Raw genomic sequence first — 27,470 nt, forward strand, 5'->3', positions numbered from 1 at the left:
ACCGGAAGGTTACATGTCTTATCATCCTGTCATATTAGTAATGTGAAACAGGATGTCAATACTCTTCTTACGTATAGACATTCTTATCATCGTATATTATTCGATTAACATCATCGCAATATATGATTTATCACATAAGACCCTTTGCGATAGGTGTCATCAAACAAATCCTTTTAGTGGAATTGCAGGAAACAAAGACGTCTGACGGAAAATTGGAATGGTGCAAATTGATTATATTAGTGTCTCTGATACACTTGCAAATTTAGCAAACCCTTTACAATCTCTTTAAAATCATATCTTATTGTAATGGAGGAAGGAGTGGGTTGGGCGATGATCCGGGGAAAAGTAAATCCTAATGGTACAATAGGTACATTCAAGAATTCTCCGGATAACAAAAAAATCATGAACCAGATGGCATGGAGGCGTTTTGCTACAAACCCAATAAAACCATGGAAATGAATCAACTAGTTCTTACAATATATCCAGTATTTTTTTTTATCAACTCTGATTTATATTGGGCATAGAACCCCATTCTACAGGACGCTGGCTATAGAACTTTCTGCCCGTAGTTGGGTCGGTCCACCATGTTGCTGGATTACTCAGTATCTTTCTAGAGGAATCGTGAATTGATTCACGGCGAGCAGACGATGCTATTCCCTGATCAAATGAACGACGGCCAGATGACGACCTCAAAATTCCAGCTTTCCCAAAAGAGGCAGATCTTTCTCGTGAGTGACGCAATGACGGTTGATCAAGCCAATTCCATTTCGAGTTATCTCTCGTTGATCCAGGTGGCGCTGCCAGTCTCATTCCATGATCAAATGATCGACGAGCAGACGAATATCTTCTAATATCAGCTTTACCAAAGGAGGCAGATATTTCTCTTGATCGACGTAACGACGGTCTATCAAGCCAGCTCCAGTTAGAGTTATCCCGCATTGATCCAGATGGCGCTGTAGGTTTTATAGCGTAAGGGTGGGAATGACGTCTGATGGATGATTTCCGAGGTAAGGTACTCGCCATATTTGATTTTAAAGATGGACGGTGTTTAATGGTGGATCGGGTACTTTCATACTGTTGCCATGAATTTAGACTGCTCAAATCTGAAAAAAAAATATAATCTATTTAGCTTATGTACCTCAAATCTAGAACCTGTAGGCCTATAACACGAATTTAGACTTTCATTTTAATAGACACAATATGTAACAATCCAGGAAACCTACAGAGCTTGGGAAAGGTTGTTACTACTGCTATATACGTTATTCTTGCAATGTAGCTTTGAGTTTTTTCACTTATAAATTACAGGATTAGCCTAAATATCCAAGTTTGAAGGAGACAGTTTTATTTCTTACCGTTAGTTTTAGTATTTGTTTGAATTTGGTCGGAATGGTTATAAAGTTTAATGTTGTAAGCAACTTCTTGATGGTACTCATCCAAACCTACAAAAACAAAAAAGGCAAAACTTTGGATCCAGGTAAAAAAGACTACTAGAAACAACATGTTTCAGGTTCTGTTTTAATATTTCTACATTTCCATATTGCTCCACAATTGAAGTATTAAAATTTCAACAGTGAAAATATTTCGTTTTTGTAATTTCATGCACCCGACACGTTTCGCGCTACATTTGGAAATATAAACTTACATACAGTAGCAGCATGATAAAAGAAGTATATCCTGGTCCGTCATCAATAATTATCATTTTACTTGTGAATTTTGATGCTTAAAAAGCTACGACTCACCTTGTACTTCTAAATGTTGAGAAACTCGGAATATACCACACAATCGTAAAGAGATGAACAGAACAATGAATGGTAAACCAGTCCATAGCATTATAGCACCGATACCAGCTAGATTCCAGGCCAGTACCTACAAAATCAAGGCACTTTATAACAACGATATAACCTTCAGGGAATTTCGTCAGTTTCAGGGTATTAATGGATTGTCCACGACAATTAAACACAATTATCATTTGTAAACAATAGTAAAGACTATAAAATGGGATTTTTGTAACGATTAAAGGGGCATAACTCTATCTTGTTTTTTTGTTTGGTTTCAGCAGTGATGCTCTATGACGTTTCTGATATAAGGCTTTTTACCAGACGATCACAAGCATGCTGCAATTTCATACACGACGTTTGATTTTGTGTTATGCCCAGAATGCCTTTCTATGTATTTCCACAATCTCTTACCATCAATTGGTTTGTACCGGGGCTATAGATAAAACCGGAAGTGCTAAACAATGGTGCCGAAATTAAACTCCATATTCCTGAACCCAGATGAACTGAAATGAGAATGGAAATGAATGAAACAGTAAAATTATCTAAGTTTAACCAAAGATTTGTTCTATTTTCGCATGGCGGTTCACCCTCATGTGTGTTACTGCAACCTGGCTGTTAATTTGCCATTTTGGTTGTAAGCCTATTATATTTGCCGTTCAATACATGACTGGTGTACCTTGAAAATAGTTCAAGCACCATTATGTTTGTACTGTCATAAATCACTGAATGCATTGCGGTGAAGATCACCGACGTCTGGGCCTCATTTGCACCCATCTGGACCTCCTGAGGCCATTTCAGGCTACAAAAACTGTGGTATATTGTATTAATAATTTACCTACCTGAACCGACTTCTAGTGGGTCGTCAATTTGACAGGAGCGGAGTAAGAAACACCAGATAATATAAACACAACCAGAGATAAAACCTGTTACACCGGCTGCCCAGGGATAATATACGTCACATCCGGCACCAGACGATACCTGAAAGATGTCCATGTTTATAATATTAAACATTTGGGCAATGGCATACAAGAGGTGAAATTCAATGACGATGTGACCAAGTTTTAGTTGAATTTAATGACGTTGTGATGCTGTTTCAGTATAGCCCTCTTGCAAAACACGAGCTAACTCTTTTGATTGTAGGAAGGGCTCATGTAAAATGATGAAGTTACAACAATGAATCTTATTCACGCCTGGTTTTGGAAACATCGAATGCAAGGCTCAAGATGCAAATTATGTCATCTCTTCAAAAGATTGCAAAGTCACCTTTTTTTAAATGGGCCTCGTTCTGGATTCAATATGGCTGACGCATGGGCAAGGTTTATGATGGCGTCATTAAGTATGGTAAGCAACGACATATCGTAACAGCTTTAGCAAACTTACCACACCAGATAAAGCAGAGTTGATTGCTGTCAACAATAGAAACCAGTCATGTCTGTCTCCAACCTGGAAAATATACATTGTACCTATTTACTTATATACGTGTATACCCATTAAACCTACTCTAACAGAAGTCTTACAGTCGTGCATCGCCTTGACAATAACTCTGTGCCCTCTACTCGGCCTCTGGAACTAATGATTCGTAGAAATTCCACCTGTGTAAGACAATTCAGGCCGGGTAAGTTGCCCACAAAATTTAGGTGACAGTCATTAATTTATTTCGAAATCATTAAGTAAATTTAGATACACATACTAGAAATGAGCAATACTGACAACTGATGCTGATTCTGGCATTATGGGCTTGATTTGGTGAAACAGACTGACTTTCTGGTTTTGATAGGCGTCAATAGTGCTGATCCTAAGCCACAAGGTTTCAAGACCTTCTCGCCTTACAGCCGTAGGTAACTCAGACGCACTCGTTGCAATCAATGTTAAAGGGACGAGTAGGCCATTTTTTTGACCAATCATACTTTAGTCTCAGAAACTGGAATTTTTTAGCTGAGCTAATCAGAAATAGTGTTCACAGCTCACCGTCGAAATTTGAGCCTTCAACTCCATGTGTGTCTAGAATTATCTGCGTTTGAATGTTAAAATGACGACTCGTCAATTTATGATACTCTGTGGTATATAGAAAAGACATATATAGAAATAGTGAGTAAAATTCCTAGTTTGGTGTATTTTCTAGTATTTCTGAAGACTATTTACATGTATTCAGGACTCAAATCAACACCCCAAAATGACACATCTGTCCTTTTAACACTGTAAACTCGTCGAAACGTTGTATAAAATCATCTTACCTTACAACAGTAAGTACCACAGTAATTCAACATGGTCAAAATAGCTATACTTGTTAATACACAGGCACTTGTAGCTATCAATGTATTTATTAAACCAACTGCAACCTCGTCGAAACGTTGTACCGAACCCGATTGATATCCAGCTAATATTCTTAATGCCAACAAACCAGACAGAATCAGATACCCACCCATAAAAATCAGCTGAAAATAGATATTGACATTAGAGGTATGGTTGAAACCGGAAGTGACGTTTATATATTTTCAACCGTGATCAGAATGACCACTGTTTCCAACATCTTGGTATTACCTTGACGACGTTTGGACCTACTACTCCTCACTCATCATAAGTAAACTCTTGGGGATAAGACTTCATCTTAAAGTCGATATCACTATTTGAAATTATCCATTGGGCTATTTCGGTACCGCCTGTAATATTTGCTGGTACCCCTTGTACTGTTCACTGGTACCCCTTGTCATGTTTGCTTCTAAGGTTGAAAACCGAGATTGGGAAAAACAATGGGCGGTAACCTACCGGTTTCGAGTGACCATGAAAGGGTTTCGGTGCTCGGGAATACGGGTCAGACTGGAATCGGTTAATTCTAGGTTTCAACAAGATACAACCAATGATTCCTACAACACCGCTATAAATATTGACACAACTAACTCCTGAAAAATCCTGAAGATTGAAAATGAAAATCGGTATAAAGTAGCGAACAGAGCAGTGGTTCCCAACCCTTTTCAGCGTTCACACACCTGAAGCAATCATTTAAAACCCTCACACCTAAAGATTTGTGATGATGTTCTCACTCTCAGCTTGAAATAAACTCTTCTCCTACACAAGTTTGCACCACCCCAGACACTGTAGTCCTTCACCCCAGGGGATGGAAACACCCCAAGTTGGGATCCGGGGTTATCAATACAAAAGAAAAGGTCAATCAGCACCTAATTGGGCTAATGATGACGGGAATATAGTCTTATAGCCCAAATAGGACAGACAACAACATGTAATGCACTATGCATAGAACTTCTGTTTAATGTCCCACTCGAACTGGGTCACCCTACGACCTGCATCACTGACAAGAGCGACAGGGGTACATGCTTAGGGGTCGGGGTAGCTTATATAATAATGTACGGACGAACTTGGTAAACGTAGGTAGTAGAATCTTTTAACCAGCCTTCCTCGTGCCACATCCAATGTAGCACCACTGGTTGAACAAATCCTGAAAACAAAACAATTCTATGAATCATTGAATCTTCATGCTATAAATTAGTAAGAGCACTAAATGTTCACAAGATTCGATACTGTTTCAGCTCGTACTAACTAAACCGACCAGAAAAAAAACAAAGAAAACGTGAGCCGCCAGGAACCGATCAGAAAACGATCAGAAAACGACCTCAAACTATTTTGAGATGAATTCTAATCAGGCTACCGCTCCTCGCTCCATATCTATACGCTTTCAACTGGTAACACTACTAGAATATATAGCTGTACTCCGGAATTCAGTTGTTGTTGTTATAGGGCTCAAGACTCAAGACCAGATTGAATTTGAAATTGCAAAAACCAGAAACGAGTCTTTCCTACTTACCTACTGACATAAAGGTAATCAGGAAGAAAATTTCAAACCGAACTCTCTCCACCAATGACGTGGCTATAATATTGGTACTGGTTAGACACATACAGAATCCAAATAACCACTGAGAGTAATCGCCCCTGTTTAATCTCATACCAAACCAGAAGTCTTGATAACCGAGTACCATATTCCCAGACGAGAACGCTAGAGCATGTCCAGTTACCCAATACAGAATACATACTTCAACTAGAAACAAAAATGAAATGAAAAAGAGTTATACATCCTACTCTTCTAAACTTGATTGTTCTGGGATGGGAAACACCATTTATTCCGACTGATTTGTATTCTATAAAGTTTGAAAGTTGGAAAGCATAAATTGAGCTCTGTCAGCTTAATATTGATAGAAATATTGCACGTGTGGAAAAGTTTAATAAAAAATTCAGTGGGTGTCAAGAATATTGCTGACACATTGTATCCAATCATTGGGTAATGGGTTTTTGCCATCTTGATATTCATTGAAAAAAATAGCGTACAATATATGTGTAAAAGAGTTCAGTGTAAAAAAGTTCAGTAGAAAGTAGATGACAGGCATATTGTATCTAGTGGCTCAACTACTATAAAGATTGGCTGAAACAAATCCACCGGCCCGCGTCTATAAGGGCCCCCACACCCTCAATAAAACACAGGAGAGCATAAATTTGTTTTTAAAAAAAACCAAAAAAAAACCAACCCACTTAAGTCCACGAGTCCCTACTTATCTAGTTGAACCACTTATTGTATCCAACCTTGATATTTGCCATTGATCTCTTTATAACTTACAGAGTAACAGGGTGTTTCTTGTGATAATGGTATAAACATTTCTACTTCTAGATATACCAGCTTCTAGTAGACTGTAGCCAATCTGTAGACCTAGAAATATATCAGTAGGGTGTAAAACACTTCTTCATTTCATTACTGATAGAATATGACTAAATGAAACAAGACCTGGTTTGGAATATGACTGAGTGAAACAAGACCTGGTTTGGAATATGAATGAATAAAACAAGGCCTGGGTGGGAATATGACTAAATGAAACAGGGCCTTACCTAGTATGAATAAAGTTGAAAGAGCTACGACTACACACGAGAGCTCAGTCTGTAGATTTTCTTGTAATATTCGAGTATTGAGACGACCGGACATGTTTCATACTACCAGTACTGATCTAGAACAAAATATCAAGCCGAACTGTCAAAATATCTATCAGAGACTGGATAGAGGTAGATGTTTGGTTAGCTACTCCAGTCGAACTGTCATAATATCTATCAGAGACTGGAATAGAGGTAGATGTTTCGTTAGCTACTCCAGTCGAACTGTTATAATATCTATCAGAGACTGGAATAGAGGTAGATGTTTCGTTAGCTACTCCAGTCGAACTGTCATAATATCTATCAGAGACTGGAATAGAGGTAGATGTTTGGTTAGCTACCCCAGTCGAACTGTCATAATATCTATCAGAGACTGGAATAGAGGTAGATGTTTCGTTAGCTACCCCAGTCGAACTGTCATAATATCTATCAGAGACTGGAATAGAGGTAGATGTTTGGTTAGCTACTCCAGTCGAACTGTCATAATATCTATCAGAGACTGGAATAGAGGTAGATGTTTCGTTAGCTACTCCAGTCGAACTGTCATAATATCTATCAGAGACTGGAATAGAGGTAGATGTTTCGTTAGCTACTCCAGTCGAACTGTTACAATATCTATCAGTGACTGGAATAGAGGTAGATGTTTCGTTAGCTACTCCAGTCGAACTGTCAAAATATCTATCAGTGACTGGAATAGAGGTAGATGTTTCGTTAGCTACTCCAGTCGAACTGTTATAATATCTACCAGAGACTGGAATAGAGGTAGATGTTTCGTTAGCTACTCCAGTCGAACTGTTATAATATCTACCAGAGACTGGAATAGAGGTAGATGTTTCGTTAGCTACTCCAGTCGAACTGTTATAATATCTATCAGAGACTGGAATAGAGGTAGATGTTTCGTTAGCTACTCCAGTCGAACTGTTATAATATCTATCAGAGACTGGAATAGAGGCAGATGTTTCGTTAGCTACTCCAGTCGAACTGTTATAATATCTATCAGAGACTGGAATAGAGGCAGATGTTTCGTTAGCTACTCCAGTCGAACTGTTATAATATCTATCAGAGACTGGAATAGAGGTAGATGTTTCTGTCTAAGATATAGTAATCATTTTAATTCCATATATCGAGAAAATAAAATAAAGCTCAAGAAAGTGACCCATTTTGTACGATCAAATGTTCCAATAACTTATTTTATGGGAATCCAATAATTTCATTGCAGAATTTCTTGAATACAGCAAAATATCATACTTAAACAGTCAGCTTCTAGGTTGTTTACAAAAAAGAACTAATTTTGATTGTCGTAATTTCAATTCCGGATTCCGAATGGTATTCCAGTTCTTTTATTGGTCGATTTATACGTGAGTAACAAACCAAGAATGGGTATCTTTCAACCGGAAGTAGGCGAGTTTCACCAGTTTGTCATAGGAATTGATTTTTATTGGCTCGAGTTGAACTTTTCTAAATCGGGGTCAATCGATATGCACGTGCAGTTTTGACTGTTGATGACTCGTCACAATATCTGTGTTCATCTGGTAAAATATTGACTGCCTCGAGATGGTGAGTAAGATTGGTGTTAATAGAAAACTTAATTCTCGATTTATAAGTTACCTTAAATAAATTGTCAACGTGAAATTATTTGTGTAACAATACAATAGTCCGAATTTAATGAAATTTCAGTACAAAATTATCAACTGTGTGTCAACTCCTCTATAAATACATGTATGTCAACATAATAATTAAATTATTACCATTTTGAAGCTCGTCTTATAATTCACATAGAAAATAATCCGTAATTTCATTTGCCCACACATGTCAGAAGTGAAAAAAAAACGTCTAGTGGATCGGATGGATCAATAAACTGAGGTCCTGTGTGCTACTGTCTGCTCCGCTGCCCTTGCAGCCTAATTACACACTGCATTAGTCCAGTTGGATGCAGAAAAGTAGACCGTAAAACTCCGCTATTTTACTGAACTCATCGCCTATCTATTCTAAAAATACTTTCCATTTCAGTGGTGGTTTGTGGTATTGACCTCATCCAGTTTAGTAACTTTGGTAAGATATCACCCCTTTTTATCAACAAATTCTGAAAATTTATTTAAGAAAAACGACTACAGGTTTTGTATTGAGCTATATGAAAATATTAAGGTTCTTGTTGGATCCCGACATAGAGATACCTCGTATCTATGCAGGTCGCAGAGTTGGAATGGAATAACGTCTGGTCAATCGAATGTGACGATAAACTAAGGCCCTATGTGTTGCATCGTATCACGAATACGGGTTTTGAGGAAGTATGACGAATGGTGGTGTTGTTTGGACACGATGTATGTGTTTCAGAGTGTGTCGGTTTAAGATCCCTCGATATGGAAGAATAGAACGCTAGTAGCAAACATTGCGGTGTTGAACTTGCTGAGAACTCCACCCCCGTATCATTATATTTATACTTCAGGTCAGCTCGTCGGAGTTCAATGTTTATAGTGACAGTAAACAGGGTGATGACGATATTTTACACAGTAAGTTATTAACTGTATTCTTTTCTTTTTTTTTGGAGGGGGGGGGGGGGGGGGGTGGGTGGTTTCGACTTTTTCAATCATCAAAAACTCGTCCAAAGAATAGCAAAATCGGGAGTAAAAGTTGTATAGTCTTGGACTCCTCCAAGGAGAAGTACCATCAGGTGTTTTGTAAAGAGTAAGCATGGTCTACTTATATGATTATGACTTTCTTTAACATTCTGACCTTTCACCAATCTATTTATAGTTCAAACTGATTGTGCAGCCACCTTATCCGGGCGCACGAGAATAACAGTGACGTCATCACAAGATGTTAACGTTCGTGTCGTCTGTCGGAATGATCACGTGGCTCAGCCTGTACCAGCCGATAAAGTACATTACATACAGGAAGTGGCGTTTGGTAAAGAGGATGACGAACCATGTCAATTTGATGTAAGTATGAGAATATTTGTGACTTTGCAAGCATTCCAGAAACATGCCTTGAAACTTCCAAATTGAGAGAAGTAAGATGAGATAACGAAATGATTTTCTCTGTAACGACGGAAGTGTCTTTAGTTTATATGGCAAATTTCAAGAAAAGACGAGTCTTCTTTTTAACTTAAAATTGTGGATAATGCTGTTTTGGGGGGTAAGGGACGATTGGTCAAATGGAAGGCATACCCGCCCCTTTAAGTTATAGGCGTATCATTTACCACTTCAGATATTAAAACTTCATTTCATTTGCAGATATTATGGACAGAATGACGTCATTACTCAGATTGGGTACTTAGAAATCTGAAAAACTAACCTGTCTCACGACGGTCTAAACCCAACTCATGTTCCCTGTTAGAAATCTTCATTATATTGACTGAAATAATAGCCATTATTCTTGTATAACGGAATGCAGCTATTTGATTGGATAGTACGTCAGCGAATACAGCCAATCAGAGCTCTCGACAGCGAATACAGCCAATCAGAGCTCTCGACAGCGAATACAGCCAATCAGAGCCCTCGACAGCGAATACAGCCAATCAGAGCCCTCGACATTTAGCCATAATGTTTACATTATACATTGCGTTAGATTGTAGTCGAAGAATATGCGGATAGCTGAACATGTAAAATAAATATATCCCTTTTTTTTATATAGAAAAAGGTGGACTCTAATGTATATACAGTGATGTTGTATGTAGCTCAAATTGATAAGGAATCGGGGTTCGCCATTAGTCAATTACGTCATGATTTTTTGGTAACGTGTACCTATGACGAGAAAGGAGCTTCTGTGTCTGAAGAAAAGGAAATCTCCTCGGAGTAAGTTATTTTTTTCTGACGTCATCTTCCTAATGGCGTTTCCCGCTCTCATTTTTTACCATTTTTCTTGATTACCTGGTACTGTGGAGCCTCCTTCAACAATTCTGTGACCCGTTTCGGTCCCTTCTACCATAATTCCACTACATCATCCTTAATCTGTCCCGGATTGTTCTGATACAGGAACCTTTGTTTTTCGACCTCGGAGATTCAGTGAAACAGATAATCAATATTAATAGTCTAGAATCTTCACTTATATCAACAAGTTGAATTTAATAAAATAGTGTTAATCATTGCTGATTATTTAAACTCGGTATGATCGGATATAATTATTATGATCCTGACTATCTGATTCATAAAGACTGGATAGATCGAGATTTCTACTCTGGTTTCAGCAACATCGGTTTCCATGAACATATTCAGGAGATAGGAGGAGCGATAACAGCTGATATTACTCTGTATTTGGAGAAGGCGAACGGTGACCTAGCCAGCAGTCCTGTACCACTGGGAACAACAGTTAGATTGGTTGCTAACGTCACTTCCGGTATATAATTTATCATTACCTAAAACATTGTCTTCAATCTGTTTCATTCTGTGCAGAAAAGCAAGATGGAAAATTCCATTTCATTTCTTTTGTTTCACCTCGGTACTCGTCAGATTTAGTGAGTCGAAGCCGGATAGACCCTAAATTATTAAAGGGAGCATCGATCAGACAGGAAGTCTGATGTCAGAAACACCGCAAAAATCTCATAACTAGGTTAGAAATTCGGACAATTTCGATAAACCTGGCTCCGCCACTGCCACCAATTAGGGAACTTTTGAACTAGGAACTCCTATGAGTATATAGAGGGAGCCACAGTGGCTCAGTGACTTTGACACCAACTCTCTAGTGTAGGGTCCAGGGTTCAATCTCGGCATTGCTCCGCGGTTTCTCACTCTCAGTGGTGCAGATGGGAGGGGCTGAAATTTAAATCAAATTGTTTGTTGTATATGTTTTTTTTCTCTGTAGGTGATGAATATATTCGACCTTTGACCTGCTCAGCGAGTAATGGAGTTTACAACCATACGGTCTTACTGGCAGGGTGAGTTGGAATCTTTCACGGGGAGCCGCGGTGCGTGTCCTGGGGAGAAGGTCATGCTCGGTGATTTACCGGCCAAGAAAGTTGGACTTTCACCATAGCTGGTATGGCGAATGACCCAGGATTTTTTGGGTCTAAAATAAAATTTCTGTGAAGGGAAGTCAAGGCTCGTGCTCAATGATAAACATGTACCGACTGAGTAAGATAGCTCTTATTTGGAGGGCGCCATAGATGTTTATTATTATTTTCAGAGTCCCAGAATGTGTAGGTGCAAAACTAATGGTCGCAGGTTGTTTGGTTGTAAAATAAGATTAAACTCCTTGTGTTTAATTTAACAAAACAAGACTTTAAATTTTTTTTTTATCTGAAGTTGTGGTGATGGAATTGTATTTAAAAAAGAAATGGGGTTTACGACCAAAGCTCGCCAAATGTTTAGTCCGTTCTTCCCAGCATTTCGACTTCGTGGGAACCCATCTTTAGTGTACGCCTGTAAATTTGTGTCGTGTGAGAGCAGCTGTGATGGAGTAAGTATAGGGTTTGGTGTATTTTAACTCCATCGTTCTTATATTGATTGTTGTAAAGAGGTTTTCTACATCGGTATATGTATCTGGGACACTGGCAGCATCGATTTGCGCCAAATTTTTAATTAGACGTCTGTGTTTCCTGTAATTATAGAAATGCTTAACCTATGTGACGTCATTATCACAGCACTAACAGCCTTTGTGTTAGCTAGCCTACGTCATAAAATATATTTTGGGTCCAGGTTCACGAGATTCTCGGATGCCGACAGTTGATCGCAAGTCGCTAGTCGTTAAACTAAATTCCATTTTACAACTCGCAAGATAGATCCAAATATCACCTATAAATTTAGAATACTAAAGTTTAATTTGCTACTAGTATATCTATGGGAGTAACTGGTGACATCTGGAAGAAACTGGTACTGAGCCTACCAACGTTGCTACTAGCAACAATTGAACCCTCTCCTCGACCTGAGAACCCTACCAATATAAAGTTGATCGGTGATGAAGATAAAACTAGAAATATATGCATGTGTATTAATTTTCAGAGTTCGTGTTCGAAAGAGAAACTGGAAGATAGAAAAAAGAGGGCTGTCGAAGGTAAAATTATATATATTTTCTGCAGTCAGTAACAATATTTAGTTATATGCAGGCGCGTATTTAGGGGGGGCATTGGGCCATGCCACCCACTCTCAGTACTAGGATCGTAGCTACAGTGATGCAAGCCCCCATCGGACCGAGACACCTCATTTTTTCGAAACAGTAGGATGAAAAACTTAAATTTCTCATTTAGCTTTTGCTGGTTTCAGAACAGTAGGACGTAAAACTCCAATCCTTTTTATTTCACATTGCACACTGCATCGCTTTGTCCGTCTTCATTAGCCCTTAAGGTACACGAGAGTAGGACGTAAAACTTTATTACTTTCCTATTTGCAGGTAGAGAATATCACGTGACTTCCAACAGCTTCACCATTGAAGGAAGCAAAAAGGACCCCCACGTGATCCATGTGGATGCTACGAAACCTAAACCCGTTAACAAGTCTAATTTTAGATATTAATAAAACTCGGTCCCTAAAAGTTATTTTGCTGTATTTCTGAACATAAAATAAGATTTAATCCCGGATGCAAAGACCAACAACTTTCTAGTCACACCCTGGTATAAATATATAGGCTAGGGACACCGACAACAAATTTCAATGGAGAGGTCAGTCTATTGAAGGGTTAAGACGAGGGAGTGAAGTAACGATGGCCCCATCTGATATAAAAATATATGGGCAGGGGGCGCCAACAGCAAAATAATGTCAATGGAGAGGACAGTCTTTGGAAGGGCTGTTGAAGATGCGGGCATACGAACTGCGCGTGTGCCCGCGCCATATGTCGAGAGGAGTCTTTGGAAGGGCTGTTGTGGGCGCAAACTGTCTATAATGGGCAGGAGTCGCCAATATCAAATTTCGTCGAAGAAGACGGTTTGAGGAAGCAGTATTGAGACAGAAGGGAGGGGGATGTGTTGGGTCGCAATCTAATATGGGTAAGGGATGACGACACAAGGGTTTCCTGCCCCCTCTACCATTTGGAAATCAATGTATATTGATAAACAATTTGCAAGGATTATGATATAATGGATTGACGTTTCACATACAATGTACTTATTTTCTGTTCCCAAAAAGGCAAGAGACGCCGACAGTATATTTCAGTAAAACGGGCAGTCTTTGGAAGCCCTCGAGACAAGTGTTGCTGCACAAGACTATAAAGACCTAGGTTGATTAGTTATTTATTGATATGAAATAAGCTATAATAATATAGAGTAGATAAACTAATAGAGGAAAGATTATACTGTTATCAATTTAAATGTTTAAAGGTACGGGCACATGAGCGGTCTTGGTCGGCGACTAGAATCTTGAGTAGAATCTCGCGTGTTCCCGTGCTTGCGCGATAAGATTATCGAGTCGGTGACAGGATTTAAAATATCAAATAAGTTTGATAATTGTCTTTGATTCAGATTCATTTTCCTTTCATGCTCCTCACGTGATTATTGTGGGAAAACTACTGACTGGTGATTTTTGACTCCTCGTGTGTCTGCGCCAGTCGTTGAAACTCATAGACAAGACTCTAATTGGCGACAAAAGTCCCCCACCAAGACCGCTCGTGAATGGTATCAAGAGCACAAATACATTTTCTAGAATATAAACAATATATGGATAATTATAGTAAATAAAAAGTTTAAATGATCTAATGATATAACATTCAGTATAAAGAAGAAATTGTAAAAGCCTGTATCAGAGGACTGTTAAAAAACCTTCAAGGTAAGTAACATGTAATAAGCAGGTGTGAAGTTTCCAACTACAAAAACATTAAACATTACAGCATCATTATTTAAATTAGGTTTTAAAATATATATATATATACATCTCACAAGTATTACATAAGATAATCAACAACAAAGCTTGGTTTCGGTTCCCAGGAGATATTGGTTTTTGATAACGGAGCTTAATATTAGCTACAGCTGTATTTGTATTATGAATCCCAGTCTAATTATGTAAATCAAATGCAACTCAATAACTACTTTGAAACATTGACAAAAACGACTCCAATCAAATCGCTTCATTTACAAACTTCTGTGATACAAGAAAAGTGTCAAATTGCTGTCAAGGTATAAGTACAAAGTTTGTAATAGCTTGACATTGTGAAGATGTAGTTTGTAATAGCTTGACACTGTGAAGACGAAGTTTGTAATAGCTTGACATTGTGAAGATGGCTTAGGACCCTAATGATACAAGAAAGGTGGCTATTGCAGTCAAGGTATAATACATAGTTCGTAATAGCTTGACATTATGAAGATATAATTCAAAACAAGCTGTAATGGTTTGAATAATGATAGGAAAAATACCAAAAGCCAGCTTGGTCCCTAAAAAGGTGTAACAACTTAAACTATGACTCAATCAATAAACACTAAGAATTATTCAATAGAATTATATAGTTAAAGCAGAAGGTATGAAAAATACATCTTAATTAAGTTTCTACGTAAGACCCTTACCCCATTTCTCAAAAAATTCGTATCAAAATATGTAAGAAGTGTGTCAATATGAAACTAACAATAAATTGATTGCAGGATTTGAAAGAAACGGGGGCCCTGTTTTACAAATAAATCTTACCATTAATTTTATCATAAATATGGCATTTGTCACTGTAACAAATCTTATAAGATTTTTTGTGAAACAGGGTTCAGGGGCCTAGTCCATCAGACTTAAGGTGTCTGCCTGCGTCTGGCAGCACGTTGCTTGTCGAATCTGGATTCCATTTCTTCCAAAACTTTTGGTGTATAACGAACTACCAGTCTCACCATTCCTGTCATAGATACAAAATTATAACAATAATTTAATGATTAACGAAATTCTATTTAAAACGATGTCTTAAATATTTATCAAAAACCTTCAGATTTGTGATCAATGGAAAGGGGTAATCTTGAGTTATGTTTTAACAATGGGTCATTTCTGATGAGTGAATTTAGACTCAAGATTTCAAAATAGATAATATACCAGTGTAGGTTGGAAGGTTTGAGTTCAATTATAGTACATAACTATATATACAAGCCTTGGAGTTTAATTTGGAAGGTGGAATTAGAGCTCTATCATATAAGATAACTATATAAATAGCTAAAATTGAGCTCTATCAGCTGGTAAAGTAAATATTGAAACTACCATACAACTGTCAATGTAACTATACTTACCATGTGATTGTTTTAACAATTCTACAGCTCTCTCATGGTTCTCTCCCTCTACACTCTACAAATATACAATATCATTATTATCCTTTCAAATATACAAATAACAATTCATTTTAATCTGTTATTATTGATTGGGGTAATGAAGACAGGCAACAACAGAATGTAGCACAGTGGGGCTTGGTTAATTGTCAATTTTATTAATTGTAATTTTTCCAAGCCGATAAAGGGGAGAAGAAATTGGAGAAATCTAAAGATATTATCTGGGCCTATGCATTACCAAAGTATTCATTCATCTATCTGCCAAAAGCTTTCTGTTGAGGCAGCTTATCACCTAGCAGACGACAATCTAACTCGCTACAGGTACCTTCTTAGCTATTTCACTGAAACTGTGACATTTTGTTGTAGAATCACTACTAATTGTAACCCATTTACAAAATTCAAGGTTTGCAAAAGAGACAACAGTTTGACACCAGGTAATTCCACAGATAAATATACTCTTATTGACCAAGTTTGAAACTTTAAATTTTACGTCCGTTATAAGAGGTAGTATTCATTATCAAATTCCATGGTATGCAAAATTAAAACAGAATGTAAAGAAACTTACGACTCCATCAACAGACAGAAGCTGGTCACCACGTTTTAGAGTTTTAGCTCTATCAGCCACCCCGTCCGGTATAATACGGGAAATATAGATAGGAGAGTTCTGTTCTTTACCCCCCATTACATTAAATCCCAACCCCTCCTCTGTCTTGGGGAGTTCTACAACTCTAGGGTGAGCATGCCCCTCACTAGCAGCAAAGGCAGCTACTGTTGCCTGGAAAATATATCAAACAATGTATAGCTGCAGAGAAAGAAATAGCATGCTTCATTTTGGCACGTTTAAAAATATATTTTCATTAAAGAATGTAGTTATTGATTATTTTAAGACTGGGTTATTTCGTCTACTTTTTTGGAGGGAGTAAGTGTGTTGATTCAGTATTTGTTAACTATTTTGACAACTATGCTTTTTATCTATGGTTACCATATTTAATTATAAGGTCACCCCTATGAGTCATAGTCTATGATATCCAGACCAATACCTAGTGTCTACTCTTTTTTGCACTTGTAGCTTTACCCCAAATTGACCAATAAACTGACAAGTCTCCCTACCTTAGCTGTAGCATTAGCTCTGATCTCTGGACTGCCTGAAATATCTACAGTCTCATAAACATTCTCATAAACCTCCCTTACAGCTGTTAGAAATTCACTCTGGAGAATCTTCTGTAAGGCTTGAAGTTTAGCCGCTGGGAACTCACCACCTAAAATGGGACGAATGTCAAATTTCAGGCTTGATCATGTGGTTACAAAGGTAGAATTCATGATTTGGTCTGGTTTCATGGAAAATAATCATGTGCTTCATTTGTGTTTATGCTTCCACTTCAAATTGAGAACATAGATGTTAAGAGTAGCCTTTCTTGCAGAAAATACATTCAAGGTAATATCCATGTGTGCATTTTTATCATGCTAACTGACATAGTATCACGAATACAGGATTTGATACGGTTTTATTAATGTATAACAAATGCGAGCTTGGTTTGACAAGATGGTCAACTGGCCTTTATTTTTGAACATTGAATTCAGAGATTAAAATGCTGCCTAATAGAATGCTAATTTAAGTGTTAGACTATAAAATGCTTAAAAAGAACACATCTGAAGAAAACTCACTTCTTTGCAAAACATCCAGTAGTTCTACAGCTCTTGTCACATCTGAAATAGATGATTAACTACAATGACATCACTCATTGGATATTCGTGGACGCCCAGGCCTCAAGCAGGGATAGAGATCTAGGGACAATTTTAAACATAAACACGTAAACATAAACATCAACAATCATTCAAAGAGTAAGTATCAGTATCGGGTGTGTCTGAAAATAATAAATACATTTTGCAGAATAATGATAAATATGTTGAGTCACTGAAGTAACTTTTCGTAAAAAATGTTCGTTGCAGCTTGAACAAGTTGATTTCAATTTCAGAGCAAAACGCCTTCCTATTTCTATATCAGCCTTATAAGCCGAGATATTCCACATAAAAAGGGATGAATTAAGAAAAGAACTCTTTTATGGCCAATTTTTGTCGGTTTAAATGTCTATTAACTGCAAAGTAAAGTGTTAAAATAGAAAATACCTCTCTCAAGTGTCAAAGGTTCATCCATCGTCGCCATTTTGATTTGACCGGAAGTGAGGATGAAATAGATTCGTGCTGTATTCGTTAACTCTCGGATAGACGGTATCAAGAGTGAAAAAGTGCACAAATAAAGAGATCTGCTAAAAAATAGGTTTTTTACATAAAAACCGTACCGACATTTTTATAATAATTTGATAAGTATTAAGACAGTGTTAGCAGATGTGGTAGATGTCAAGTTAACCTTTGCGTTAACTGATATCAGTTAAGTCTAACTGGGAAAATGAAATGAAAAGACATGAATGGAGTTTTACGTTCTACTCTGCTGCACAGTGTGAGCGAATGAAGACGGGGAACGCTATACAGTTTGAAATGGGGAAAATATTGACAGGACAGCTCAAGCATTAGTCTACTCTTTCTTTCTCGTTCCAACAACTACCGAGGGATTTTTAACTTACATAGCCACGTACGCCGGAGCCTCGGTTTATTATCCTTCAAATGCATGTGTGTCCTTTTAATGTGGCAACTCTGTGGGGGTGTCTTTGTCGCAGGGATCTCATGAAGCATCTGAGAGGGATCCTAGTGCTGGGTATCGTCAATCATACCACGATACGATACGTATCGCGATACAAGGGTCGCGATACGATACGTATCGCGATACACGGGTCACGATACGATACGCATCGCGATACAAGGGTCACGATACAATACGCATCGCGATATGGGCTAATAAGATAAAAATTAACATTATATCTTCAAAGTTCCTATATATTATATTAATTTATAACTTTATAACTGTGATATTTGGTAATATAGTTGATAGAAGTGGTTAGCGTCCACTGTCTTATAAATAGTTTCTATATATATTAATTCATAACTTTATAACTGTGATATTTGGTAATATAGTTGATAGAAGTGGTTAGCGTCCACTGTCTTATAAATAGTTTCTATATATATTAATTTATAACTTTATAACTGTGATATTTGGTAATATAGTTGATAGAAGTGGTTAGCGTCCACTGTCTTATAAATAGTTTCTATATATATTAATTTATAACTTTATAACTGTGATATTTGGTAATATAGTTGATAGAAGTGGTTAGCGTCCACTGTCTTATAAATAGTTTCTATATATATTAATTTATAACTTTATAACTGTGATATTTGGTAATATAGTTGATAGAAGTGGTTAGCGTTCACTGTCTTATAAATAGTTTCTATATATATTAATTTATAACTTTATAACTGTGATATTTGGTAATATAGTTGATAGAAGTGGTGTCAGCGAAAAAATTGTTATATCATAAAACAACTTAAAAAATTCCCACTTTTTATGAAATAAAAGCAGTTCCCGAGTTAAAGGGGAGCGAAGGGGTTATCCGCATCCCCTCGTAGCCCCGAAAGCAAGTTTTTCGGGCAAAAATATAAGTAGGTTACAAAATTCGGGCAATCTCAGATATTCCCCACCAGCCCCCCTCGAACGTTAACCTACACGACCTCGCGATACGATACGCGTATCGTGGCATATACATGAATTCACCAATATATCGTGTCAGTACTAATTCAAACACATAACACACAAATAGCGTGCGGGTACACTAGCTTTTTAACAAGTATACTTTGCCGAAAAATTCTAAAAATTGAACTCATCCCTGATTTCCATACCTCGTTCTGTCAGAAATCAATGTAATTAAACAATGAACTGCGCCCAGATTAAAGGTGCCCTCACACCATATCGATCACCAGTCGTGTACGGTTGCGAATAATGAAAGTGGCCATGAGCTCCGAACGCAACTCACAACTCAGTCTTAGTTGCATGCATCAGAGAGTTGCGTTCGAACCTATAACCGCTATTCTTAATCGCAACCATACGCAACTGGTGATTGCTATTGTTTGTGGGCATCTTTAATGTAAAATAAATACAAAAAAGTTGACCTTTAATACAAAACTTAAAAAAATGTACAAGTCAAAATGATTGACGTATGGCCTGAGGTCAATCGGGGTCAAGTATAAAAGAGAAGAACGTCATCAAGTATATACTACATAGTTTACAGTCATTCTCTCTACAGGTAACAACAATCTCAGCCGTCGTATCAAACACAGGATTTATCTAACACCATGAACACCTTCATCCTTGCCGTTTTTGCAGGTACGTTTCATTTTGAATTAAATATGCGTAGAAACAAAACTATATGATAAGTTTTAATTGTATTCTTAAAATAAATTTTGCGTTATTTTCTGTATTTTAGACTTAGAATTCGTTTTGACGCAATAACTTTAACACTTCAAGATTATCAAACTTAAATCTTGTAAATTCGGTTTCTATAGCATTTTAGATTTTAATGCGAATTTTCGATTTGTCGATTTTAATATTTTTGATTTTTCTTTGTCTCAATGCTGTCTAAATATTTCGAAACTGTTCGAGTTATTTTATTCGTTCATTGTAGCTATTTACAATATTCCACCATTTCAACCTACTTTCATATTTATAGTTTACATCTGTTCTAGTGGGTCGTGTTTTGGCATCTAAGAAATTTGGCAAAGTTTCAGTTTTTAGTTTAATTGATAAAACTTTATTCCACGATTCTCTAAAATAGATATTTTACCGTTGAAAGATTACTTTGTAACAAAATCAAACCTTTATTTCGAATTTTCGAAAAATCTGAAATTTCGAAATATGTTTATTTAATACAAATTGTCATGTAAAAACTTTTCAGTAGCCGCCTGAAAGAGTAATTTTTTTAAGTGGAAGGGAGGGGTTGGGGGATTTGGAATATTTCCGAAGAATAAAATTGCGATTTCGCTCGTGAAATGAAGAAATATCCGGGCAAAAAAATGTTGAAGCTTTATGCAAATTAGAAGCTCAGCCAATCAAATTTACGGAATATATATATGAATATTCAATAACTGAGGTTGCGTGCGATAAAGAATCTATCTTCGGTTTTGGGTGTGTATACGTAGGCTTATTACTGCGCTGTGTTGGTGAATTGAGGGGTATTACTGCGCAGAATCAATATAAGCCAACAGTTTTAGTATTAAGTTTTAAATCGAGCTCGCTGACTGCAAGGTTTCAAAATGGCCCAGTAAAACATTCCAGAATATATCATATCAACAATCTTTAGTTAACAATTACTCGCTAATTAACGGCTATCAGATCTTATACCTCAAATGTGTCTTAAAGGGACAGTTGTGCCATTTTTGGTGGTTGATTTGAGTCTTTGAATATTATGTAAATAGTCTTCAGAAGTACTAGAAATGTAAGAAAATCGCATAATTACTTCATACAATACTTCAAACTAGAAATTTCTCTTTCTATTTCTATATATCTTTTCTATATATCACAGAGTATCTCAAAATGACGAGTCGTTTCTCGCCACACATAGATTTGAAGGTTCAAATTTCGATGATGAGCTGTGATCAGTATTACTGATTTAGGTTTCAAAAAAAATTCCCGTTTCTGGGACTAAAGTATGATTGGTCAAATAAAATACTCCCGTTTCTGATATTAAGGTACGCTTGTTCAAAAAATGGCGTACCTTTAAACATTTGGCTTGATAGTGCAAATTATATGCCCAATGAATTTTTGAAGCATAGGATTTGCCCTCCATATAATTTCTAACTACTCTAACCACTGGTCAAATGAGAACCGAAGGATGTAAAACTCTATTCCATTAGCTCAACAATTTCCAGAACTTTAGGATTCCATTCCAATTCCATTTCATACACAAAAAGCTACAGAATTTTAAGATGTAGAACTCAATTTCTTTTTTTTAGTCCAAATAGGTCAAACAGACTGGGTGTAAAACTCGTTTCATTAAAAGTTAATAGAAATAGAATCAGTATTTATCATTGTCAAGGCTGTGAATGATAGATAGGGCGTATTTTATGACGAAGTTCTAAAAATGGTACAAACAATTTATCAATGATCGCCTACGGGCCAGTATTATATCACAATATTAGTTTTATAATTTGTCTCATGGTTTTAGAATGAATGAATCAATGAAAGAAATGATTTTACACACTACTCTCTAAACAGTTTTGGACTAATGAGGTCGGGCAACGATATGCAGTGTGCAACGAGAAACAATTTGCTAAGACAGCGGCATAGGCCCGCTCTTTTTTATTTCCAACTGTCGAGGGATCTTTAACGTGCAGAGCCTGTAGCACACGGGGTCTTGATTCATAATGCCCTAAGAACTACTAGACGCCTTTTCCAAGAAATAAACAAACTTAAAGACATATAGAAAACAGTATCTTTAATGAAAATTTGGCAATAATTTATGATATACCTGGCCTACTAGTGATAAATTGGTTTTAACTAAAACTCAAAATTAGCGTCGCCTTAGCAACCGATAATATACATCTGTTTCTTCATTAAAAAATATAGAAATATCATCTTTTAGTCGCGATCACTGAGTCAGGTGGTTTTCTTGTTTGTATCATCATATTAACACTAAATATATAAACTTTATTTGGCACTAGGGGACTACACAATGTGAATATGAAAATTACATTTGAATAATGTAGAAAGGAAAGGTGAAAACCCATTCGGCAATCCTCGGCAGTTTCCGTAAAGCTACATCTGAGAGCCCTTGGTAAGATCCTCGATAAAAAGTTTCTCGTCGATAATAATAATAATAATTTCTTTATTGGGTAATCAATTAGCACTATGCCTTTCTAACATTGAGCCCGCATGAAAATACATAACTACAAATAACACATGTACAACAATAAAAACTTGTATACAGTTTGTAATAACCCTATAATTACTCCAGAAAGAGAAGATGGCAATTTCAAAAGAAGTATATAGGCTAAGCTAATATCCGGCCCTATCCTGGCAAATTTTTCCATCATTGCGCACTTCAGTCGTTACCCAAGAGCAGTAGGGCGTAAAACTCTATTTATTTCATATAGCTTATTCTCCCAATTGAACAAACAGATCGTGTTTGGAATTTCGATGTGAACAATTATCCTTGATGATCGGTTGTAGCACAATCGGTTACAGTGTTGAAATCTTTAAATGATGTCATTTGCCTCGCTACGCCATACATCAGTGTGTGAAAATCTGGTGATGTTGAATAAGTTATCTTTTCTCATTATTCAACTCGCCGAGCTATAAATGGGTACTGATAATCCGTGAAAGATCAATGCCAAAAGGATTGGCCAAGGGCCAGCTGGCAGAAAGGATCCTTGTGACAGTTATCCGTGTAAAAAATGATCGTTTTCGCTTTCTTTTCTTTGTACTGACCGACTTTTGGTTCGCTCGACCTTCACTATTTACGAGGGTTATCCTCTGTTGTATATTGTGGACGAACTGGTTTATTTAGCATATTAATATATTTTGTCACGATGAGAAACTGGTTTTTCTTCTCAAAGTATTTAACTTAGCACGTTTAAATAAATGACTGAATATCTTATTTCGACCAAGATATTATTGAATTAGGGGAGATATTTTCAGTCCAAGTCAAATAACAAGCTTATAGCCATCCATTTAATGAAAATAAGATTACAATTTCGTTTCGTTTTTGTTAATATTCTTTTTGGACAATGGAGATAAAAAAAATATCATAAAACAAAAGGAAATTGTAATTTAATATGAATCAGATTGTCAATGGTCAGACTATATACCAAACGGTGGGTCAAGAAGATGTGTGGGGGTCCGTGGACATAAGTGGGTTGGGGCCACTCCCCCAGGGATATTTTTAAAGATATACTGTCCTGCAATCTGTAAATCTTTTTAATGTCTGTTATTGGAAGATTTAAATATTTTCAGTCTTGCTATTGTACTCATCTAATGTCGTTTTTTTCTGGGGTCGGGGTCGGGGTTCCCCTAGGGGTGAGGGCCGTGGACTTGGTCTAACGAGTGTCTGTGGTTGTTGAACCACTAGTTAATAACGTCACGTGATATACAATATTGACTTTATTACTCATCGCATTAATACCAGTAAAACCAGTATAAGTACTCGAGCACCTAACTATTTCAACCTACTAAAAAAATCAGACTGTCTCTCATGATTTAAAACATGTTTACTTCAGTGTGAAAAATTACGACAAAGCTTGTTGATAACAAAGGGGTGTTTCTTTTGTTAAATCACGTAATCGAGGTAAAAAAGGTTGAAACAAATGGCAAGTGTACGACACGGAAGCGAAATGGAGTTTTACATCTTACTCTTCTCTTCCTAATGATAATAGACTTATAAATAGAAAAATTACCAGTGACACCCAAAATAAGAAAATAAATATCTCGAATTCCTACTTTCCTGCAACTTGGGATAATGAAGACTGACATTGCCATGCAGTGTGCATTGAGGGAAATTTAGTCCGAACGGTTTCATTTGTTGCTTTCCAAACCTAGTGAGATATTGTAACGTACACAGACTGTATCAGACGAGCTCTCAGTTTATTGCCCCAAACTAGCCATTGACACCCGGGTCTGTCACTCAAACGTGTATCAAACACAAGATGAATTCAGGTTGAATACTCTACCATGCCCTGATCGGACACCACACTCACATCCTAACTCACTGACCCACCGCTGACAGACCATTAAACGATGACTATTAAAACATGTTCTGAAGAGTCAAGGTCCTTATCATGTTCATCAATATGTATGTTCTGCTATTTTCAGCCATCATTGCTGTTGGTTTAGCTGCCAATGCCAATGAGTGCCATCTAGTGGATTGTGGTAACACGTATAGAGATTCCACCAAGGAAACTTGTGTGTAAGTTATTATTCCTAGATTGTTGTGATTTTCTGTCAAATCGGTTCCATTTCTTGGAATCATTTAGTTTCTCGGTTCCCAACCTGGTGAGTTTTCAGGGGTGTGGTTTCATCCCGTGGGGGTGTGGGACTAGGGTGTCAGGGGTGTGGTTTCATCCCCTTGGGGGTGTGGGACTAGGGTGTCAGGGGTGTGGTTTCATCCCCTGGGGGTGTGGGACTAGGGTGTCAGGGGTGTGGCCAACTGGTGTAGGAGAAGAATTTATTTTGAATTGAGAGAGCACCTCACATCATCACATGCTGGAAATGTGGATGTAACAAATTTTTGGGATGTGGAAGATCCAGGTAATTGCTCCAGGGGTTTGAAGGCTAAGAAGGGTTGGGAACTACTAGTACCTCTTTGTCCCTGTGTCTGAGACTAGTTGTCTTCGGCATTTTACGTAGGTATTCGCGATCTTCCACCAATACGATTCAGAGAGGCCGAGAAATATTAAAGAGACCGTAAAAAGGTTTATCTGGAACACTGATAGTGTCACTTCATATCATTCAAATTTTCAATCTCTGGTTCCCAGGACCGAAGCCAGACTTGATTGTTGGGAGTGACAAGTAATATATCCAGAGGGCAATGGTGTATGGTGTTCAGTTGTAGTGGAAGTGGTCGCTTGTTTGAATTTTTTCAAAGGAGGGGGGGGGGGGGGGGGGGGTATCTTCAGACAACTCTGAGTAACAACGTGATAAAATTCTGTTTTTATATTTCCTGTAAGTCTTTTGTAATTATTTTCAGGGCTGTAGCTGAATGGGAAAAATGTGTTTTGGCTCAAAGTACTGAACAAGATGGTTTATGTAACGCACTCGGAATCGAATCCGCAAAACTAGCCGTAAAAGCTGCATCAAAAGTACATGGCTGCGGAGGTAAGATATGTCTGTTTATTCAAGATAATTTATTAAGTCTTAAAAATCTGCCACACCGTTCCCCAGACGTGATCAGATGTGATCTTACTATAAATCACATTAAAGACATTTATAAAACTTAAAGAGACAGAGGAGCCATTTTATTTGACCAATCATACTTTAGTCTCAGAAACGGGAATTTTTTTTGAAACCTAAATCAGTAATAGTGTTCACAGCTCACCGTCGAAATTTGAGCCTTCAAATCCATGTGTCCGGAATCATCTGCTTTTGAATGGTAAAATGACGACTCGTCATTTTAAGATATTGTGTGATTTATAAAAAAACAAAAATAGAAATAGAACGTTAAATTCCCAGTTTAGATATTTTTAAAGGAATTATGCGATTTTCGTACATTTCTTGTGTTTCGAAGGCTATTTAAATATATTCAAGCAACCTTGTCCCATAATGATGTGATTTGAAGGTTTAGATGAAATTGTAACGCCAGTCCTCAAGCTACCTTGACCTTTATCGTTAACATGACCTTGATCTTTTGTCTATTTCAAACATCTGATTTTAAAACGATAAAATATGGCTGAAAATTATCGAAATTGCCACTTGTCACAATTTGATCACTTCAGTTTCATTTGTTTTATTTTCTATTTTCAGCCAGTGCTATCCAGGCTTCTATTTTTGGTAGTTTGATAATCGCCGCCATTGCCTTTTTCTTCCGTTCATAATTTTATACCTTTTTTATCATTTCCTCTCCTTTAATGTAGTGTAAATTGATGATGAATGTTTAAATGCTATATATGAAGCTCTCGTGAGTTGACAGGCATTTCAAATTATCGTCAACAATCCTAGAAATCACAATGGTTCTAATGTGTCATGATCTGACCTATTTACATATGTAATGATGTGTCATGATCTGACCTATTTACATATGTAAAGATGTGTCATGATCTGACCTATCCACATAAATTGTATTTTTGGACCAAATTTCAACCATTGTGACTCAATAGCCTAATTCTCTATAGATTCTCCTCTAAATTAAACCTTTACTAATTTGTACATATCTGAAGCTGTATAGTATATTTTATTAGATTTTTATTTTTTATTCCGAACTTTTTCAAAATAAACATTCTTTAAAAATAGTACTATTTTCTTTTAGTGACGTGAAAATGCTAGAGACAGAGAGAGAGGGGTGGGGGGACAAAAATGAAATGTGGTCTTTCCGAGGCGAGGGTCCAATCTGCCTGGGGTTGGGGTCTAGGGGCTGGTCAAAGCGATATAGAAATACCTTTGTTAAAATAGTGCTCAATATATCAATTGTAAAGCGATATAGAAATACTACTGTTAAAATAGTGCTCAATATATCAACTGTAAAGAGATATAGAAATACCACTGTTAAAATAGTACTCAATACATCAATTGTAGAGTAATATAGAAATACCACTGTTAAAATAGTGCTCAATACATCAATTGTAAAGCGATATAGAAATACCACTGTTAAAATAGTGTTCAATATATCAATTGTAGAGTGATATAGAAATACGACTGTTAAAATAGCGTTCAATACTTCAATTGTAGAGTGATATAGAAATACCACAATTAAAATAGTGCTCAATACATCAATTGTAGAGTGATATAGAAATACCACTGTTAAAATAGTACTCAATACTTCAATTGTAGAGTGATATAGAAATACCACTGTTAAAATAGCGTTCAATACTTCAATTGTAGAGTGATATAGAAATACCACTGTTAAAATAGTGCTCAATACATCAATTGTAGAGTGATATAGAAATACCACTGTTAAAATAGTGCTCAATATATCAACTGTAAAGAGATATAGAAATACCACTGTTAAAATAGTACTCAA

General features: G+C 36.9%; 4 protein-coding genes across 4 annotated transcripts; 2 read left to right on the forward strand and 2 right to left on the reverse strand.

Moving 5' to 3' along the window:
- Positions 1–206: 206 nt before the first annotated feature.
- LOTGIDRAFT_233447 (hypothetical protein) lies at positions 207–7,457 on the reverse strand. Its single transcript, XM_009059500.1, has 12 exons — positions 6,669–7,457; positions 6,403–6,492; positions 5,599–5,829; positions 5,153–5,232; positions 4,545–4,688; positions 4,013–4,213; positions 3,159–3,221; positions 2,618–2,756; positions 2,190–2,281; positions 1,740–1,866; positions 1,353–1,439; positions 207–1,103 (listed from the first exon to the last, which is right to left on the reverse strand). Exons 1-12 carry the CDS (start codon positions 6,760–6,762, stop codon positions 499–501), a joined length of 1,953 nt encoding a protein of 650 aa, XP_009057748.1. The 5' UTR covers positions 6,763–7,457; the 3' UTR covers positions 207–498.
- A 672-nt stretch (positions 7,458–8,129) lies between these two features.
- Positions 8,130–13,217, forward strand: LOTGIDRAFT_233448 (hypothetical protein). Its single transcript, XM_009059501.1, is given in 11 exon segments — positions 8,130–8,264; positions 8,718–8,759; positions 9,154–9,217; positions 9,462–9,646; positions 10,341–10,501; positions 10,894–11,042; positions 11,508–11,580; positions 11,948–12,101; positions 12,644–12,695; positions 13,032–13,182; positions 13,193–13,217. The coding sequence occupies 10 exon segments, from the start codon at positions 8,262–8,264 to the stop codon at positions 13,151–13,153; spliced, it is 1,005 nt and encodes a 334-aa protein (XP_009057749.1). The 5' UTR covers positions 8,130–8,261; the 3' UTR covers positions 13,154–13,182; positions 13,193–13,217.
- A 289-nt stretch (positions 13,218–13,506) lies between these two features.
- On the reverse strand, positions 13,507–18,029 carry LOTGIDRAFT_217446 (hypothetical protein). The gene is made up of 6 exons (XM_009059502.1): positions 17,986–18,029; positions 17,524–17,565; positions 16,969–17,117; positions 16,424–16,633; positions 15,823–15,877; positions 13,507–15,440 (listed from the first exon to the last, which is right to left on the reverse strand). Exons 1-6 carry the CDS (start codon positions 18,020–18,022, stop codon positions 15,340–15,342), a joined length of 594 nt encoding a protein of 197 aa, XP_009057750.1. The 5' UTR covers positions 18,023–18,029; the 3' UTR covers positions 13,507–15,339.
- Positions 18,030–20,018: 1,989 nt separating this feature from the next.
- On the forward strand, positions 20,019–26,745 carry LOTGIDRAFT_233451 (hypothetical protein). Its single transcript, XM_009059503.1, has 4 exons — positions 20,019–20,131; positions 24,611–24,704; positions 25,485–25,612; positions 26,258–26,745. The coding sequence occupies exons 1-4, from the start codon at positions 20,101–20,103 to the stop codon at positions 26,326–26,328; spliced, it is 324 nt and encodes a 107-aa protein (XP_009057751.1). The 5' UTR covers positions 20,019–20,100; the 3' UTR covers positions 26,329–26,745.
- Positions 26,746–27,470: the final 725 nt, after the last annotated feature.

This window comes from Lottia gigantea (genome assembly GCF_000327385.1).
Source record: "Lottia gigantea unplaced genomic scaffold LOTGIsca_39, whole genome shotgun sequence".
NCBI classification, from domain to species: Eukaryota; Metazoa; Mollusca; class Gastropoda; family Lottiidae; genus Lottia; species Lottia gigantea.